At 35.9% G+C, this 20,149-nt stretch overlaps 1 protein-coding gene across 1 annotated transcript in view; it reads left to right on the top strand.

The window, feature by feature from the left end:
* The window catches only part of LOC119518027 (ATP-binding cassette sub-family A member 3-like), a 230,794-nt gene that overhangs the window by 91,497 nt on the left and 119,148 nt on the right, over nucleotides 1-20,149 (top strand). Inside the window, exons 13-15 of the mRNA XM_037815122.1 lie at nucleotides 18,384-18,538; nucleotides 18,790-18,945; nucleotides 19,271-19,481. Coding sequence (XP_037671050.1) covers nucleotides 18,384-18,538; nucleotides 18,790-18,945; nucleotides 19,271-19,481 — 522 coding nt within the window. The remainder of the gene's footprint in view (nucleotides 1-18,383; nucleotides 18,539-18,789; nucleotides 18,946-19,270; nucleotides 19,482-20,149) is intronic.

The following is a 20,149-nucleotide window of genomic DNA, read 5'->3' as shown; positions in this document are numbered from 1 at the left end:
TTTTCTTGTTGGTAAGCTAAATAATGATCCCCAAAGAAATGTCCATGTCCTAATCTCTGCAACCTGTGAACGTTAGCTTTTGTATGGCAAAGACTTTGCAGATGTGACTGAATTAAGGGTATTGAGATGGAGAGGTTATCCTGGATTATCTGTGTGGGCCCTAAGTACAATCACAAGAGTCCTTATAAGTGAGAGGCAGAGGGAGATTATAGATAGAAAAGGAGAAGACAGAGAAGAAGAGAGGAAGGAGTGTGATAATGGAGGCAGATAATTGGGGTGCAGGGGCCACAAGCCAAGCAATGATAGGAGCCACCAGAAGCTAGAAGCGGGGAGGAACAAGTTTCGAGCCTCCAGATGGAGTGCAGCCCTGCCCAAACCTTAATTTCAGCCCAGTGATCCTGATTTCAGACTTCAGCCCTCCAGAACTAGTTCAGAATAAATATCTGTTGTTCCTAGCCACCATAGGAAACTAATACACTTTTATCTCAGAACACACATTATGCACTTCCTTATCTGCATGTACTCAATTCACTTTCCTTCATGAGGAATGAGTAAATCACACTATTCAGGCACAAAGATTCAGCCCAAAGGCAACCTCCTGATCTCTCTGTTTGGTGACCAATGAGTCCAAAGTGACTAGAATATTTCTGGCAAATAATGGAAATCAATACTTCCATTCATACTTGATGAATGAATGAATTCTATAATGCATTGCAGTTGTGTAGTCATCTGTTTCCTCTGTTAGATTTAAGTTATTTGAGGCAAGGTCATGTCTTGTTAAATTATTTAATGGTCAATTTTTTATTGAAGGAAATTCATGTAACATAAAAGTCACCATTTTAACCATTTAAAACTCTACAATTCAGCAGCATTTAGTACACTCACAAGGTTGTACAACCACTATCTATAACTAGTTCCAGAATATTTTCATCACATTAACAGGAAATTCTGTACCCCTTAATTAGTCACTCCCAAATCTGACTACCTCTCCATTGCTGGCAACCACTATTATGATTTCTTTCTCTTTGGATTTACCTGTTTTGGATATTTCATATAGATGGAATCATACCATATGTGACTCTTTGCCTGGTTTCTTTCACTTAGCGTAATGCTTTCAAGTTCATCAATATTGTACCATGTATCAGTATTTCCTTCTTTTTAATGGCTAATTAATATTACATTTTAGGAGTATACCACATTTTGTTTATTCAAAAATCTGTTAATAGACAGTTGGGTTGTTTCCATCTTTTGGCTGTTGTTTATAATTCTGCTATGAACATTTGTGTACAAGTATTTGTCTAAGTACCTGTTTTCATATCTTGGGGATATATATCTAAGAGTAGAATGGTTGGGTCATATGGTAATTCTTTTTAATTGAGGAAATTCTAAACTGTATTCCACAGATGCTGTACCATTTTACATTCCCACCAGCAATTTACAAGGCTTCCAATTTTTTCACATCCTCACAAATCTTTGTTATTGTCTGTTAACTTATTATAGCCATTCTAGAGGGGATGAAGTGATATCTCATTGATTTACATTCCCCTAATGAATAATGATGTTGAATATCTTTTTATGTGCTTGTTGACCATTTATATACAATCTTTGGAAAAATGTCCATTCAAGTCCTTTGCCCATTTTTAATTGAGTTCTTTGTCTTTTTGTTGTTGAGTTTTAAGACTATACTACTATATGTATTATATCTAGTACAAAGATACTAGACCTATATCAAATATATGATGTGCAAATATTTCCTCCCATTCTGAAGATTGTCTTTTCATTTTCCTGAGAGTGTTCTTTGATGCACAAATATTCTTAATTTTGATGAAGTCCAATTTATCTGTATAGTCTTTTATTTCTTGTTCTTTTGTTGTCATATCTAACAATCCATTGCTAAATCCAAAGGCATGAAGATTTCCCCCTATGTTTTCTGCTAATAGTTTTAGCTTCTATGTTTAGGTCTTTGACTCATTTTGAATTAATTTTTGTATATGGCATGAGGTAAGGTTCTAGTATCATTCTTTTGCATGTGGGTATCCAGTTGGCAAACCTCCATTTGTTAAAGATACTATTCCTTTCTCCTTTGAATGTCTTGGCATACTTGTTGAAAATCAATTGGCCATAAATATGTGGATTTATTTCTCCACTCTCAAGTCTATTCCATTAATTTATCCTTATTTTAGTACGACACTGTTTTGATTTCTCTTTGTAGTAAGTTTTGAAATTGGGAAGTTGGAATCCTTCAACTTGTTTTCCTTTTTCAAGATTGTTTTGGCTATTTGGGGCCCCCTGCAATTCCATATGAATTTGAGAATCAATTTTTCCATTTCTGAATAAAAGCCATATTGAAATTATTTTCAATATGGCTTTTATTGAAGCCTGATTACTTTGGGTGGTATTGACTTCTAAGTAAGATTAAGTCTTTCAATCTATGATCATGGAATGTCTTTGATTTCTTAAAACGATGTTTTGTAATTTTCAGTGTATAAGTCTTTCACCTAGTTAAATTTTTCCTAAATATTTTATTCTTTTAGATGCTAATATAAATGGAATTGTTTTCTTAATTTCTAATTTGAATTTTTTATTTCTGGTTTATAAAAACATAACTGATACTTGAGTGTTAATCTTGTACATTGCAACTTTGCTGAATTCTTTTATTGGCTCTACTAGTTCGTGTATTCTTTTTGATTTTCCATATATAGGATCATGGAATCTACAGATGTAGATAGTATTACTTCCTCCTTTCCAATTAGGATGTCTTTTATTTATTTTTTGCCTAATTGCACTGGATAGAATTTCCAGTACAATGTTGAATAGCAGCTTGAAAGTAGGCATCCTTGTCTTTTTCTTGATCTTAGGGAGCAAACTCAGTTCTTTGACCACAGACAGTGATGGTGGGCTGTGGGTTTTTCACAAATGCCCTTTATCAGGTTGAGGAAATTCCCTTCTCTTCTGGTTTCCTGATAGGTTTTATCATGAAAGCTTGTTGGATTTTGTTATATGCTGCTTTGAATCAATCGAATTGACCATGTGTTTTTTTCCCTTTGTTCTATTAACGTGTGGTATATTACATTGATTTTCATATGTGGAAACACTTACATTCCTGGGACAAATCCAGCTTTGCAGTAGTATATAATCCTCTTCATGCTTTTGGATTTGGTTTCCTAGTATTTTGTTGAGGATTTTTGCATCTGTAGTCATGAGGAATAGTGGTTTCAAATTTTCCTTTCTTGGGCTTACTGGGATAACAATGGCCTCATTGAATGAATTAGAAAGTGTTCCCTCCCCTTCAATTTTTAAAAAATATTTGTTGGGATTCAACAGTAAAGCCATCTAATTTGGACTTTTCTTTATTGAGATGGTTATGATTACTGATTCAATTTCTTTACATTTTATAGGTCTGTTGAGATTTGTTATTTCTTCTTGAGTCAGTTTAGGCAAATGTGTTCCTAGGAATTTTCCTTTTGGATGAGTTTTTCTCCATATGCGTATCTTCTTAGGTGAGGTGTCCAGTTCTTTTTCCCATTTTTTTTATTGGCCTATTTGTTTTCTTACTGTTGAGATTTAGGAGTTTTTTTTTTTATTTTTATTTTTATTTTTTATTTTTTTTTTATTTTGGATACAAGTCCTTTATTAGATATATCCTTCACAAATATTTTCTGCCAGTATGTGATTTGTCTTTTCATTCTCATCATAGTGTCTTTCACAGAGCAAAAGTTGTTAATTTTGGTGACGTCCACCTTAATCAATTTTTTTTTCATGTTTTGTGCTTTGGGTTTTGTATCTAAAAAGTCATTGTCAAACCCAAGAATACCTAGATTTTCTCCTATGTTATTTTCTAGAAGTTGTATAGTTTTGTGATTTACGTTTATGTCTATAAACCATTTTGAGTTAATATTTGTGAAAGGTATGTCTAGATTCATTATTTTTGCATGTGGGCATCTAGTTGTTCCAACACCAGTTATGAAAAGACTATTCTTTATCCATCAAATTGCCTTTTCTCCCTTGTCAAATTTCAGTTGGCAATATTTGCATGCGTTTATTTCTGGGCTCTCTATTCTGTTCCATTTATCTATTTGCCTGTTCTTTCACCAATACCATAAAGTCTTGGTCATTGAAGCTTTATAGTAAGTCTTGATATCAGGCAGTGTCACTCCTCTGACTTCGTTCTTTTTCAGTATTGTGTTGACCATTCTGGGACTTTGGCCTTTCCTTGTAAACTTTAGAATTAATTTTTCAATATCCACAAAATAACTTGCTGGGATTTTGATTGAGAACTAAAATCTTAACACTATTGAGTCTTCTTATTCATGAACATGGAATAGCTATTTATTTAGGTCTTTGATTTCTTTCATTAGATTTTTATAATTTTCTTCATATAGATCTTGTATATATTTTGTTAGATTCATACATAAGTATTTAATTTGGGGTGCTAATATACATGGTGTTGTATTTTTAATTTTAAATTCCAATTGTTCATTGCTAGTATGTAGGAAAGCAATTGACTTTTGTATATTAGCCTTGTATCCTGAAGATCTTTCTGTAATCATGTATTAGTTCTAGGAATTTTTGTTGTTGTTGTTGATTCTTTGTAATTTTCTACATAGAAAATCACAATGTCTGTGAACAATGACAGTTTTATTTTTTCCTTTCTAATCTGTATACCTTTTATTTCCCTTTTTTTGTTTTACTGCATTTGCTAGGACTTCCAATATGATGTTGTATAGGAGTGGTGAGAGAGGGCATCTTTGACTTGTTTTCAATCTTAGGGGGAAAGCATCTAGATTCTTACCATTAAATGTTATTATTATCTGTGGATTTTTTGTAGATTTTCTCTTATCAATTTAAGGAAGCCTCTCTATATTCCTGGTTTTCTGGAAGTTTTTACTGTGAGTAGGTATTGGATTTTGTCAAATGCTTTTTCTGCATCTAGTGCTATGATTGTGTGATTTTTCTTCTTTAGCCTGTTGATTTGATATTACAATGTGATGGATTACATTATATTAATGTTGAACCACCCTTGCATAACTGGTATAAATCCCACTTGGTCATGATTTATAATTCTTTATAAATCCTTGGTTTTTAATTTGTTAATATTTTGTTGATTTTTGCCTCTATGTTCATGAGAAAAATTGGTCTGTAATTTCCCTTTCTGGTAATGTCTTTGTCTGATTTTGGTATTAGGGTAATGCTGGCCTCATAAAATGAATTAGAAAGTGTTCCCTCACTTCTGTTTCCTGGAAGAGATTGTAGAGAATTAGTATAATTTCTTCTTTGTTTGGTAGAATTCAGCAGTGAACCATCTGAACCTGCTGCTTTCTGTGGGGAAGGTTATTAATTGTTGATTGAATTTCTTTACTAGATATAGGCCTTTACAGCTCATCTGTTTTATCTTGTATATGTTTTTTAAGATTATGCCTTTCAAGAAATTTCACCATTTCAACTAGGTTATCAAATTTGTGGGCACAGAGTTGTTCAGAAAATTTCTTTATCATTTTAATGCTCTTGGGATTGGTAGTGATGGTCCTTCTTTCATTTCAGATAATAGTAATTTGTGTATTCTTTTTTTCTTGCTTAGCCTGGCTAGAGTTTATTGATTTTCAGCAAATCAGCTTTGGTTTCATTGATTTTCTCTATTTTCTTGTTTTCAATTTCATTTATTTCTGCTCTGATTTTTATTTCTTTTTTTTTTCCTGGTTATTTTGGATTTAATTTGCTCTTGTTGTCTAGTTTCTTAAGAAAGATGGTGAAATTATTGATTTGAAATCATTCTTTTCTAAAATATGCATCCATTTCACTAATTTTGGTAAGTTGTATTTTTGTTTTCATTTATTTTAAAATATTAAAAATTTATCTTAAGGCTTCTTTGTTGATCTACATGTTATTTAGAAGTGTATTACCTAATCTCCACATATTTTGGGATTTTCCTACTGTTGTCGATTTCTAACTTAATTCCATTTTGAACTGAGAAAATACTTTGTATGATTTTTAGTCTTTTAAATTTGTTAAGGTGTGTTTTATGGTACAGGATATAGTCTACCTTGGTGACTGTTCCATGTGAGCTAGAAGAATTTTGTGCTGTGTTAGATGAAGTATTCTACAAATGTCAATTAGATCCAGTTGATTGATGGTGCTGTTCAGTTCAATTTTATCTTTGTTGATTTTATGCCTGCTGGAGATGTCAATTGCTGATAGAGGGGTGTTAAATTTTTAACTCTAATAGTGGATTTGCTTATTTCTCCTTGTAGTTCCATCAGTTTTTGCATCACATTTATTGATGGTCAGTTCTTAGAGCATGCACATTAAGTATTATTGTGTCTTCTTGGAGAATCGACCCCTTTTTCATTATGTAATGCTTCTCTTTATCACTGATAATCTTCCTTGCTCATAAATCTGCTTTTTCTGAAATTAATAGAGCTACTTCCTCTTTCTTTTGATTAGGGTTAGTATGGTATATCTCTATCCATTCCTTCACTTTTAATCTATATGTGTCTTTATATTTAAAGTGAATTTCTTTTAAATAACTATTGTTGGGTCTTTTTTTATCCACTCTGTAAATTTTTGTCTTCTAATTGGTGTATCTAGACAATTTTCATTTGAAGTGATTATTGTTATACTTGGATTAAAATCTACCATATTTTAACTGTTTACTATTTGTTGCCCTGGTTTTTTTTTCTTCTTCTTCCTCTTTTTTTTTTCTTTTTTTGTCTTCCACCTTTTTTCTGCTTTCTCTGGTTTTAATTGTGCACTTCATATGATTATACTTTCTCTTCCCTCTTAGTTTATCAATTGTACTTCTATAGAAAAAAAATTTCAGTGATTGCCCTAGAGATTGCAATATGCATTTGCAACTAATCTAAGTACACTTTCAAATTACACTGTAACATTTCACAGGCAGTACATGTTCCCAATTCCTCCCTTCCATCCCTTATAACATTTCCGACATTCATTTTGCTTATTCATAAGCTATAATCATCCAATATATATTTGTTATTATTATTTTGAAAGAGACTGTTAACCTATTATTACAGTTAAGAATAAGTAAAAGATTTTATTTTACTTTCATTTATTTCTTCTCCTTCACTCTTCCTTTCTTTATGTAGATATGAATTTCTGACCTATATAATTTTCCTTCTCTCTGAAGGACTCCTTTTAATATATTTTGTAAAGCAGGCCTACTGGCAACATAGTCCCTCAAATTTGTTTGTCTGAGAAAGTCTTTATTTTTCCATTTTTGAAGGATGATTTCACTTGATACGGAGTTCTAGGTTAGTGTCTTTTTTTTCTTTCAGCACATTAAATATTTCATCCACTCTCTTATTTCTTGCATGGTTTGTAAAGAGAAGATTGATGTGAGTCTTATCCTTGCTCCTTAATAGGTGAAGTGTTTATTCCAGCTGGCTTCTTTTAGGATATTCTCTTTGTTTTTGATTTTCTGAAGGTTAAATATGATATGCCTGGGTGTAGATTTTTGGTATTTATCCTCCTTGGTTTTCTCTGAGCTCCCTGGATTTGTGGCTTGTTGTCTGTCAGATTGGGAACATTCTAAGACATTATTACTTCTAATATTTCTCCTGTTCCTTCCTCTCTTTCTTCTCCTTCTGGTACCCCCATTATGAGTATATTACAGCTTTTGTAATTGTTCCTGGATATTTTGTTCCATCATTTTCCTCTTTTAATTCAGTTCTGGAGGTTTCTATTGACATGTCTTCATGCTCATTGATTCTTCCCTTAGCAATGTCCAGTCTCCTAATGAGTTCATCAAAGGCATTTTTTATTTCTGTTGGTGTTTTTCATTTCTACCATTTCCTTTTGATTCTTTCTTAGCATTTTCATCTTTCTGCTTACATTTTACATGTTGTCCACATTTTCCATTAGAACCCTTGGCATAATAATCATAGTATTTTATTTTATTTTATTTTATTAATTTTATTTTTTGACACACTGTTTATTATTGATTAGGGCCAAGACTTTGAAGTTACATATTAAAATATAGATGCCAATTATCACAGTCTTTTTCTTTTATGCAATGTGACTGACATATATTCACATACCATATAATCCATCCAAAGTATACAGTGGCTCATGGTATCATCACATAGTTGTGCATTCATCACCTCAATCAATTTTAGAACATTTTCATTACTCCAACCCCCCTCCAAAAAAAAAGCCCGAAAAACATCCCGTAACTTGTTATCCACCCCATCATGATCCCTAGCATTGGTGTGGTAACAGCATTTGTTACTGTTGATGAAAAAAATATTAAGATATTACTGTTAACTATAGTCCATAGTTTGCAACAGGTATGTTTTTTCCAATATACCATTTTATTATTAACTCCTTGCAGTAGTTTCATACATTTGTTCTACTTTATGGAAGAAGTCTTTTATAGTTGTACCATTAATGACAGTCATCATCCACCACAAGATTTACTGAGTTATACAGTTCCAAATTTTAACCTCTGGCTTTCCTTCTAGTGACATATATGACTCTAAACTTCCCCTGTCAACCACATTCATACACAATTCAGCACTGTTAGTTATACTCACAATAATGTGCTCCCATCACCTCTGTTTCCACTCATTTAAATTCAGCCTAGTTAAAAATTCTGTACATCTTAAGCAACCGCTCCCCATTCTCTAGCCTCATTTTACTCCTGGTAACCTGTATTCTAGATTTTATGTCTATGAGTTTACATATTATAATTAGTTCATGTTAGTGAGACCATACAATATTTGTCCTTTTGTGTCTGACTTATTTCACTCAATGTCCTCAGGGTTCATCCACCATGTTGTCGCATGCTTCAGAACTTCATTCCTTCTTACTGCTGAATAACATTCCATCATATGTATATACCACATTTTGTTTATCCATTCATCGGTTGACAGACACTTGGGTTTCTTCCATCTTTTGGCAATTGTGAATATGCTACCATAAATACTGGTGTGCAAATGTCTGTTCACATGCCTGCTTTCAGTTCTTCTGGGTATATAACCAGTAGCAGGATTGCCAGATCCTAGAACAACACTATACTTAGTTTTCTGAGGAACCGTCAACCTGCCTTCCACAGTGGATGCACCATCTTACATTCCCACCAGCAGTGAATAAGTGTTCCTATTTCTCCAAATCCTCTCCAACATTTGTAGTTTCCTGTTTGTTTAAGTGACATCTCATTGTAGTTGTGATTTGATTTCCCTAATAGCTAGTGAAGATGAGCATCTTTTCAGGTGCTTTTTAGCCATTTTTATCTCCTCTTTGGAAAATGTCAATTCATATCTTTTGCCCATTTTTAATTGGATTATCTTTTTATTGTTGAGTTGTAGGATTTCTTTGTATAACCTGGGTATCAGATATGTGGTTTCCAAATATTTTCTCCCATTGAGTCAGCTGCCTTTTCACCCTTTTGACAAAGTCCTTTGAAGCACAGAAGTATTCAATTTTATCAGTCTGTTTTCTGGTTCTTGGCCCTTCTGTCAGTCCCTCCAAGCCTTGTTTCATCCAAATGTCCCTTTCGGCACTGTTCCAGGGACCAGTGGGCATGGACCACTAAGTCAGTATTGACTGTACCCTTTGTACACGAGGCTGGTCTGTGAATGCTGATAGGTTGTTCCTGCTAGGAAACTGGTGATGGTCTGACAGATTGGGGATCTGTCAGGTGGGTGCTGGGCGCTGTGTACCACCTCCTGTGCTCACGGAGCTGCAGCCAGATGCACATTGGCAGTGGTTCCTCAGCAGCAAGTGCGCTGAGCATGGACAGGTCCACGCCGAACAGGCCCTCGATGCGGCCAAGGCTCAGCACCAACAGTACCACCTTCTTGGTTGGCGCCGTGAACTCATCCAGCACTTCCAGGACCACCTAGGTGGGCGCGGCATCCCACGGTGGCGACGCCCCCTCAGCCTGCTGTCGCTGCGCCCATGCCCATCCAGCAGCCTCGCCCCGCCCGCACCCCTCCGCCTGCTTGCAGGCAGTGTTACACCATCTGGCCGCGGGAGCCGCTGCTTGGCAACTGCGGACTGTGAACGCCTTCGTTTCTGCCCAATCAGTTATTTTAAGTTCCTAGTCGGACAATACCAACATTTCTGCCATATTCAGATATCTATCTCTTCAGACTATGTTTTCTTTTGCCTTTCAGTATGCCTTGTAATTTTTTTTGTTGAAAGCTGGGCATGATGTGTACCAGGTGATAAGGAACTGAGAAATATTCCTTTAGTATGAGGTTTTATGTTTTTCAGGCTCTATTAACTGCTGTAGGTGTAGGTGTCAGAGGCTAAAATTTCCTCTGGTGTCATTGTTTTTGTCTCTCTATTGTCTTTGAATTTCCCTAGAGACTTAAAGTCTGAGCTTTGTGGTTCTTTCCCTTGCAATACCCTGCTATACAGAAGCCCTCTTGATGTGGTGGTAGGTGGAGGGCGAGTGCTGTATAATTCTGTGATTAGGTCTAGGTCTTTAAGTGAGCCTGTGTTCCTGGGCTTTGACCTTCACAAATGCTTTTAGGCTTATCCCTTCTCTGCTTTAGGTTAGACAAGAAGACTAGAGGGAATTGGAATTGGGTGTCTCCCTTTCTCTAGCTCAAGGCTAGAGGTGCCCAGGTTTGGGTATTTCCCTTCCTTTGCATTACTTGGGTTCTGGTAAAACGCAAGGCATAAATTGGTTAGGCTCTGGCAATATAGTTTCTTTTGAGAGTAGTCCTTTGTTTAGAAGAACAGAAAGTTTTACATTTCAAAATGGTTACTTTTCATTCCCCCTGCTGGAAGCATGAGGGGAGTTTTCACTGGTCTTCACATTGAAAACCTGGTGGGACTTCTAGAGTAAAATTAACAAAAGCAAAGTATGGGGGATCCCCTTAAGGTGGGTCTCCTGGAGTCTTTAACTCTCAAGCTAGTCCACACTGAGCCTCCAGCAATTAATCAATTATAGTTTTAGTATTCCTATTGGTGTTGGCTCCAGTGGAGATCTTCATCTCCTGGGTTTCTGCTCCATGTAAGCTGCAGTTCTGTGTCCATCCTCTCTCCAGTTCTTGGTGCAATAGTTTGCCCCATGACCTCAGTTCTTTGATGGGTCAAAGAAAAGTTACTGTTTTTCAGTTTTGTTTTTTTTGTTGTTGTTGTTAGGATGGGAGTGATAACTTCCAAGCTCTTTACATGCAGGCTGCAAATCAGAAGTCTGATCAGACCATAATAATTTTATTAAGAAAATATCCTCTGTACTGGTCCTGAGGTGCCCGATATAATAAGAGAAAATTCTGCTAAGTAAAAGATATTCTCATTTCTAACTTTTTCTGACTGAAATTTATAAACATTTGAACCCAAATATTTTCATGAATGTTATTTTTCCCCCATTGAGATTATCTTTCTTTGACAAAATTTTTTTTTTTTTAATCGTTCAAAGCTTATAAAATAGGTTCTTCCTATTCAGGTTTTTACAAAAGTATCACCAGAGTTGGATACTGAAAAATCATAGGCCTTATAAAGATCACTCCACTCCACAACAGAATGTAAATTTATGTGATTAAAATGAAAAGCGAGTGCTCCATAGAAAGATTTTCCCACAAATTGCAGAATTCCAAAGTACAAATAATTTAAAAATTAACTTTTGTATTCTATTTGAGCTCTAATTCCTAAAAAAAGATGTACTGTCTATTTGCAAGCTTTATTTTCAATGTTTGTAATTTGCCAAAAGCTTCAAAAGTTCAAGGTTTTTTGGGAAAACATTTGTTGAATACTTTGATTATATATTTCCAACTGCTTTTTATATACAAAATGCAATGCAAATCTAGAGAATGTCTTTAACAGAAAGTTCAATAATGTCATAAGACACTTAGATTTTTAGTCTTTTAAGGGCTTAAACATTTAAAAAATCTGATTGGTGCTGGGCAGTAAAGGAAAAACCACTTACTGTTGTGCTAAAGTATTTTACTTTTAAAGTACTTTAAACCTAAGTTTTATCCCCAAATTTTTATATCAGTTACTCAATTAAGTATTTATAAATGTGATAAGTATAGCCTTTATTTTAATTTGTAGAATATCCCAGTTTATTTGGGAATTATGTGTACACCATAACCAAATCCAAGTATATTTCTGTTCCTTATTTTGTTTTATCACATTGCTGTGCTCCATCACAGTTTGTATGCATATCTTATCTTAGTTTGCCCATCTGCTAAGACAAATACAACACAATGGGTTGGCTTAAATAATGGGAATTTATTGATTCACGGTTTTGAGGCTAGGAGCAATGCAAAATCAAGGCATCAGCAAGGCAATGCTTTCTTCCGCAAATCTGTAACATTCTGGGGCTGGCTGCCAGATCCTTGGGACACCTTCCTTGGTTTATGTACCTTCCTTGCAACACATGGTGATATCCTCCCCTTTCTCTGTCATGGTCCATTGATGTCTGGCTTCTGTCTCCTCCCTGTGGCTTTCTCTCTTTTTTTTTTTTTTTTTTAAATTGATATTTTTCAGATACCATACAACTATCCAAAGATCCAAAGTGTACAATCAGTTGCCCACGGCACCACCATATAGCTGTGCATCCATCAACAAAATTAATTTTTTTTTTCAATTTTTAGAACATTTTCACTACTCCAGAAAAGAAATAAAGACAAAAAAAAAAGGAAACTCAGATCCTCCCTTACCTCTAACCATGCCCCCCTCCATTACTGATTCATAGTTTTGGTATAGTACATTTGTTACTATTGATGAAAGAATGTTAAAATACTACTAACTGTAGTATATAGTTTGCAATAGGTATAATTTTTTCCCTATATGCCTCTCTATTGTTAACTTCTAGTTATAGTGACATACATTTGTTCTAGTCCGTGAGAGAGATTTCTAGTATTTCTATAGTTAATCATAGACATTGTCCACCACAAGATTCACTATTTTATATGTTCTCATCTTTAACCTCCAACTTTCCTTCTGTTGACATGCATGACTCTAAACTTACCCTTTCCACCACATTCACACAGCTTTCAGCACTGTTAGTTATTCTCATAACATTGTACCATCACCCCTGCCATTTCCAAACATTTAAGTTCACCCTAGTTGAACATTCTGCTCATAATAAGCAACCACTCCCCATTCTTTAGCCTCTTTTCTGTATCTTGGTAACTTGTATTTCATTTCTATCAGTTTACATATTATAATTAGTTCATATCAGTGAGACCCTGCAATATTTGCCTTTATGTGTCTGTCTTATTTCACTCAATATAGAGTCCTCAAGGTTTCTTCCTCAACCCATTTCTTTTAAGGTGGTTTTCTTCACACAGTATATATTCCATCCTAAGTAAACAATTGTTGGTTCCCCGTATAGTATGTATTGAGCACCATCGCCACTCATTATATAAGGGCATCTCCATTTCTTCCACAAAGACGGAGGAAGAGTCAAAGAAGGCAGAGAGGCAAAAGAAAAAGAGAGAAAAACAAACAAATAAAAAAAAGAATTTGATAGCTAGAAAGTGACAAAAGGAACGATAGCACTAACCTAAAGTAGAATAAAGAGTCAGACAACATCACCAATGCCAGGAGTCCCATACCCTTCTCCTCTTCCCCACCCCCCATATGCATTTAGCTATGGTATATTGCCTTTGTTACATGAAAGGAAGCATAATACAATTTTTCTGTTAATTCTAGCCTTTAGTTTGCATTGATTGTCTTTTCCCCCCAATCCCACCCTCTTTTTAACACCTTGCAATGTTGCCATTCATTTGTTCTACCTCATGTAAAAACATATTTGTACCTTTTATTACACTACTTGAACACCCTAGGTTTCCCTGAGTTACACTGTTCCAGTCTTCCTCATTCATCTTTTGTTTTGGTGTCCCACATGGTCTCAGCCTTCCTCTTTCAACCATATTCACAGTCATCTTTGTTCAGTGTACTTACATTGCTGTGCTACTATCTCCCAAATTTGTTTTCCAAACCTCTCACTCCTGTCTTTTCCTTTCTGTCTTCAGTGCTTCCTTTAGTGTTTCCTGTAGAGCAGGTATCTTGTTCACAAACTCTGCCATTGTCTGTTTGTCAGAGAATATTTTAAGCTCTCCCTCATATCTGAAAGATAGTTTTGCCAGATATAGGATTCTTGGTTGGTGGCTTTTCTCTTTCAGTATCTTAAATATATCAACCCACTTCCTTCTTGCCTCCATGGTTTCTATCAAGAAATCTGCACATATTCTTATCAAACTTCCTTTGTATGTGATAGATTGCTTTTCTCTTGCTGCTTTCAGGATTCTCTCTTTATCTTTGCCATTTGATAATGTGAGTATTAAGTGTCTTGGCGTAGGCCTATTCAAATCTATTCTGTTTGGGGTACGCTGTGCTTCTTGGATTTGTGATTTTATGTCTCTCATAAGAGATGGGAAGTTTTCATTGATTATTTCCTCTATTATTGCTTCTGCCCCTTTTCCCTTCTTTTCTCCTTCTAGGACACCAGGTGACACGTAAATTCTTGCTTTTCATTTTGTCTTTAAGTTCCCGGAGACGTTGCTCATATTTTTCCATTCTTTTCTCTGTCTGTTCTTTTGTGTGCAGGATTTCAGGTGCCTTGTTCTCCAGTTCCTGAGTGTTTTCTTCTGCCTCTTGAGATCTGCTGTTGTATGTTTCCATTGTGTTTTTCATCTCTTGTGTTGTGCCTTTCATTTCCATAGTTTCTACCAGTTGGTTTTTCAGACTTTCAGTTTCTACCTTATGTATATATCCTGTGTTGTCATTATACGGTTCAGCTCTTTCGCCGTATCTTCCCTAAACTTTTTGAATTGACTTATTAGTTGTTTCAATTCCTGTATCACAGTTGAAGTGTAAGTTTGTTCCTTTGACTGGGCCATAATTTCATTTTTCTTAGTGTAGGTCATAATTTTCTGTTGTCTAGGCATGGTTTCCTTGGTTACCCCAGTCGGGTTTTCCCAGACCAGAACAGGCTCAGGTCCCAGAGGGAAGAAATATTCAGTATCTGGTTTCCCTGAGGGTGTGTCTTAGAAAATTGGTACACTCTGTGATGCCTCAGGGTGCTGTGATTTTCTGCCCAGCAGGTGGTGCCTGTTAGCCTATAATTGTTGACTGGTGTGAGGAGGTGTGGCCGTGTTCCCCCAGGCTCTGGGGTTTGGTTCTGAATGGAAAGGGCCCCACCCCTTTCTTCTTAGAGAAGATAGACCCCCTAGAGGGAAGCCATTAGCATTTCAATGGTTTCTCTCTGCTTGTGCTGTCTCCACCCTTCTGTGAGTCACAGCACTGTGAACTGAAAATGGCTGAGGATTTATCCACTGAGCCAAAAAAGAAACAGATAGTCCCCTTCAGACCTAGTCCAAGGCGACCCTCCATCTCTCCAAAGTCAGTCGTTACCCAAAGCCTCTGTCTGCTTTTTGGGGATTCATACCTGTAGTGAGCAGTTCACACTTGCTGCTTAAAACCCCAGTTGGAGCTCAGCTGAGCTATATTCACTTGCTGGGAGAGACCTTCTCTCTGGCACCACGAGGCTTTGCAGCTCAGGCTATGGGGGAGGGGGTCTCCCGGCTTGGATCCGCAGTTTTACTTACAGATTTTATGCTGTGATCTCGGGCATTCCTCCCAATTCAGGTTGGTGTATGATGAGTGGACAGTCTTGTTTGTCCCCCCGCAGTTATTCCGGATTATTTACTAGTTGTTTCTGGTTTTTTTTAATTGTTCCAGGGGGACTACTTAGCTTTCACTCCTCTCTATGCTGCCATCTTCTAACTCTTCGCCTGTGGCTTTCTCTTACTACGTCTGAATTTCTTCTGCTTATAAAGCACTCTAGTAATTTGGATTTAGTCCCACCCTCATTCAGTTGGGCTATGCCTTAACTAAAATAACATCTTCTATTTTATCCTAATTACAGTGGGGTCACACCCAAAGGAATACATAAGATTAACATGTCTAAATTGGGGTGCATAATTCAATCTACCACACATCTCAAAAACAATTTTATTTCCATGATAGAACTTTTTAACTGAATTTGTATAATAGCATTCATGATAATGTCACATTTGCATTTTAATATAATGAAATTCCAAAGAATTTGCTTTGATGCCGTTAATTGGATGAACAAAATGGAACTGACATTTGAATTAACTATTTTTTTTTCTTTGAATCACCTAGTGACACTGACAGAAACCTACATCAATTGTTTAAGTAGTTTCTTCTGCTCATGAGTCTGGACATTTACAGCTATCCATTCATAAGAAAACTTGGAATGAAATTATAGAAATTAATTTAGATGGGTCATTTTTTTTCTAAATAAAAAGTCATGCTTCATAAAGGAATACACCTTCTGCAGCTGTATCTGTTAAATCACTGTCTCTAGGTCAATTTTATTAAAATAAGTACTATTTTTAAAGCAGATTATTTTTTTTTTCTGGCTTTCATGTGGTCAGTGAAATCAGTAGGGCCCTCACGGTAGATAACATGCTTAAAACATTTTATGCAAGTTGTGCTTTTTTCTTGAGAAATAACAGAAAACATTTAATATTTCATATAATGTATTCATTTATCTTTTTTCCTTAGCTCATTTCCAGAAAGATTTATTGCAAAAAAAAAAAAAGTTGCCAAATATGCAGAAAAGAGTTAATTTAGCAGGTCTGAGGCTGCTATCCCGATAAAGACTTGTTTGCAATGTCAGCACCTGGGAACTTGGATTTTGGGGAGTTCTCACCATTTCTCAAACTGATCAGAGTGGCTAACTGTACCTAAACTGTTTGTGCAAAGAATGTGATTTATGCTGAACAACTTTTCCTTCTGGGAATCTGGAATTTTAGTATAGGCTACACAGAGGGTGCTTACATGACCAGCCCCCAATAAAAATCTTGAGTGCTAACAAATTTCCCTGGTAGATGGCATTTCGTGTGTGTTTTTAAAACTAGTTGCTAGAGGAATTAAGTGTGTCCTGTGTGATTCCACTGGGAGAGAACTCTTAGAAGCTTGTGCCTGGTTTTCCTCTGGACTTTGCCCTGTGTGCAGTTCCCTCTGCTGATTTTGCTTTGTATCTTTTCACTATAATACATCTTAGCCATGAGTATGACTATTTACAGCAAGTTCTGTGAATCCTCCTGGTGATTCATCGAACCTGAGGTGATCTTGGGGACCCCTGGCAGACCAAATGGTGAGATAAATTAATTGTTGTAAAATTACATAATGCCATAAACGTTAGAGCTGCCAAAGCAAGATGTTTAAACTACTGTCTATAAGCTATATCAGGACTGCTTTGCATCTGTATCCTGCAAATATTTCAAGTAAAACTTCCCTATGTTTCCTACTGATTTCACCCCATTGCCCTTCACTGCTCCCTGAGTTCCTGGTAACTTTATGCTTTTCACTTGCACAACTGGCTTGTGCAGCAGGTGGCCTAGAAGGGCAGCTTATTGAGGATGTCTCCAACAACCACCTGTACTGAAAGGAGTTAACTGTGTTAGCTAATAGTTAACAGTCTTAGCTATTGTATCAGGAAGTGCACTGCCTACTTTTCTTGAAAAGAATGTGTTAGTTATATTGTATCAGGAATGGGTTAGGAAAAGAAGTTATCACAGTTCTTCAGATACCTTGCATATTAAAGTGTGATAACTCTCTTTATTACATGTGCTTTTCACATACTACTAGACAAGACATTGCCAGAAATTAGAAATACACAGTAGAGGTACTATACCCCCCAGCTTATTTTAGTACAACTGTTAATAATGTCACTGTTAAAAATGAAAAATCTGGGACAAATATTAAATCAGGTAGGCAGCTGAGACAGCAGGGACATTTGATCACCCTAAATAAAATGAACAATCTTGAATACATTTTTCTCCTTAGGAGTATATTTTATAAAGTAGAATTAATGAGTCATGAAGTTTAAGTAGTTTTGTAGCTACAGTTAATATAATATCAGATATTTTACCATAAAACTGGTCCAGTTACATCACTTGTGCATATGTTTTATGTAAATAATTTTAGGCTATTTTATGTGATTTGATTTACCTTTCAACGAGATTTTAATTTCTTGAGGATCAGAGTCCTATGTTTTGAATTTTTCATTTAAAAAAATCTATCACAATTTATGTAGTGCAGTACTCAGCTCATACTGTGATTCACGTGTTATCAAATGGCTGACAGCAGTACTAGAATTTTGGAATTTAGCAAATTCTTTAAAATGTTTTTATTACCCAAGTAATTCATATTTTATACTCATTGAAAGTTAGAATATATGGAAAAAAAGAAAAAATGCTTTCTTATCCCATCACCAGGAGATAACCATTGATATTTACCAAACATTTTCCTCTGTAGGAGATATTGCTCATTCTTTTAAGTAATGGTGAAGTTGAGGTGCCAGCATATAGTGTGTTGTCGGGTTCACTCACCAAAGCTAAGTTTCTGTCATGTCTTCTGCTTAATTTTAGGTTTCATTGTTCCTACCAGTGGAGAGGTCTATATTAATGGATATGACATCTCAAAGGACATGGTGCATATCAGGAAAAACTTGGGCCTGTGTCCCCAGAATGACCTGTTGTTTCATAATTTGACAGTAGCAGAACACCTGTATTTTTACTGTGTGGTGAGCCAGAGATATATTATTCCACCCTGACTGTTTTCACTTGCTTCAGGCAATAAACTGAGATCAACATCCTAGTTCTGATGAAGTTAAAGGTCATTTTTATTTTGAGGCATTGTCCTTTTATTATACAGGGAAGCAAAGGGAAGAAGCAATGTCTTAAATCTAGAAAGCTGTGTAAGAAAAGTTCTGATGTAACAATTTTCTAAGGAGAACATTGGAAGCACTATGTAAACTCTAGCTTTTCTTTACAGATAAAAGGAGTATCTCAGGAGACATATTCTACGGATATGAACAGAATGCTGACTGCTTTTAACATGCAAGAAAAGCGTGATTCATTTTCACAGTCACTGAGTGGGGGAATGAAGCGCAAACTCTCCATCATTATAGCACTTATAGGGGGCTCCAAGGTAAAGAACAGTTAAAATGGGTCACTGGCTCCAGCTGATCCATAGAATTCGGGTGACAAAACCCTGAGCACTGATTTGAAAATCGGATTCTCCAAAAGGAACCTCCCAAATGATCATCAGAGGGGATTCTCATGGACCCAGCTGGTGTAACATTATAACATGGTCTTAGGGGTTGGGATTATTATTCGTTTTCCAGAGTTCTAAATCCTGGTTTGGTCTAGATTCTGTATCTTAGCTAAAGTGTGTCCCAATGAAGAGTAAGCTATTCCATGAGTAGCAAAGCATGAACTAACAATGGTCATGGAATTGTTCTTCTGGCCTTTAGGTGGTGATCCTTGATGAGCCAACATCTGGCATGGACCCAGTATCCAGGAGGACTACCTGGGATCTCCTTCAGCAGTATAAACAGGATCGGACCATTCTACTGACCACCCACTACATGGATGAAGCTGACATCCTTGGTGACCGCATTGCCATCCTGGTCCAGGGGACCCTGCAGTGCTGCGGCTCTTCAGTCTTCCTGAAACAGATATATGGTCTCTCCCCTTTGATCCTTCTTAGGATATTGATGCCTTACAATATTCTTCTAATATGATTTTCATTTTTTTTTTTTTTTGGTCTATCTATACAGACCTTCAGTAGCTTTCTGTGTCCCCTTTTTGGTCTAAACTATTTTAATTGGGTTTATGGCTTTTTCTAATTTAGACATATCCTATCTTTTCAGTTATTTCCCAGTATGACCCAATAAGTGTCTTCTAACATGGAAAATATTCTTTATTGACCCCGCAAAGTTCTTGTTTATTTCTCCCATCTGGCTTGTACTGAAGTATGAATTTAATTTGTCCCTGAAATGCAATCATGCCTCCGAGAGACTTGGCAGATTGGTTGATGCTTATAGGGGAGAGAGTTAGTGACTAGCTATTTCTGACTCTTTTTTTCTCTTTTGCCAATTCATAATCAAATTCCCAGGGTAATGTGTTAAATGCTTTATAGTTTATTTTTATGAAATGTCCCTGAAATGTGGCAATTGATCAAGAAGAATTTATTGAGCAGGAAATGAATAAATAGTGGAATGAAATAGTCCACTTTGATGAACATGCAGTCTGATTAGTCAGTAATACTAGTGCATCAAAAATGACCAATGTCGTGTTGTAGGTAATTGAGTTCTGAAGTAAGTATATTAGGGCTTCAAAATCGGATGATA

The sequence above is a fragment of the Choloepus didactylus genome, chromosome 21 (assembly GCF_015220235.1).
Source record: "Choloepus didactylus isolate mChoDid1 chromosome 21, mChoDid1.pri, whole genome shotgun sequence".
Taxonomy (NCBI): Eukaryota; Metazoa; Chordata; class Mammalia; order Pilosa; family Megalonychidae; genus Choloepus; species Choloepus didactylus.
Note: the sequence above shows the minus strand (reverse complement) of the source record. Positions and strands in the feature narration are given on the sequence as shown.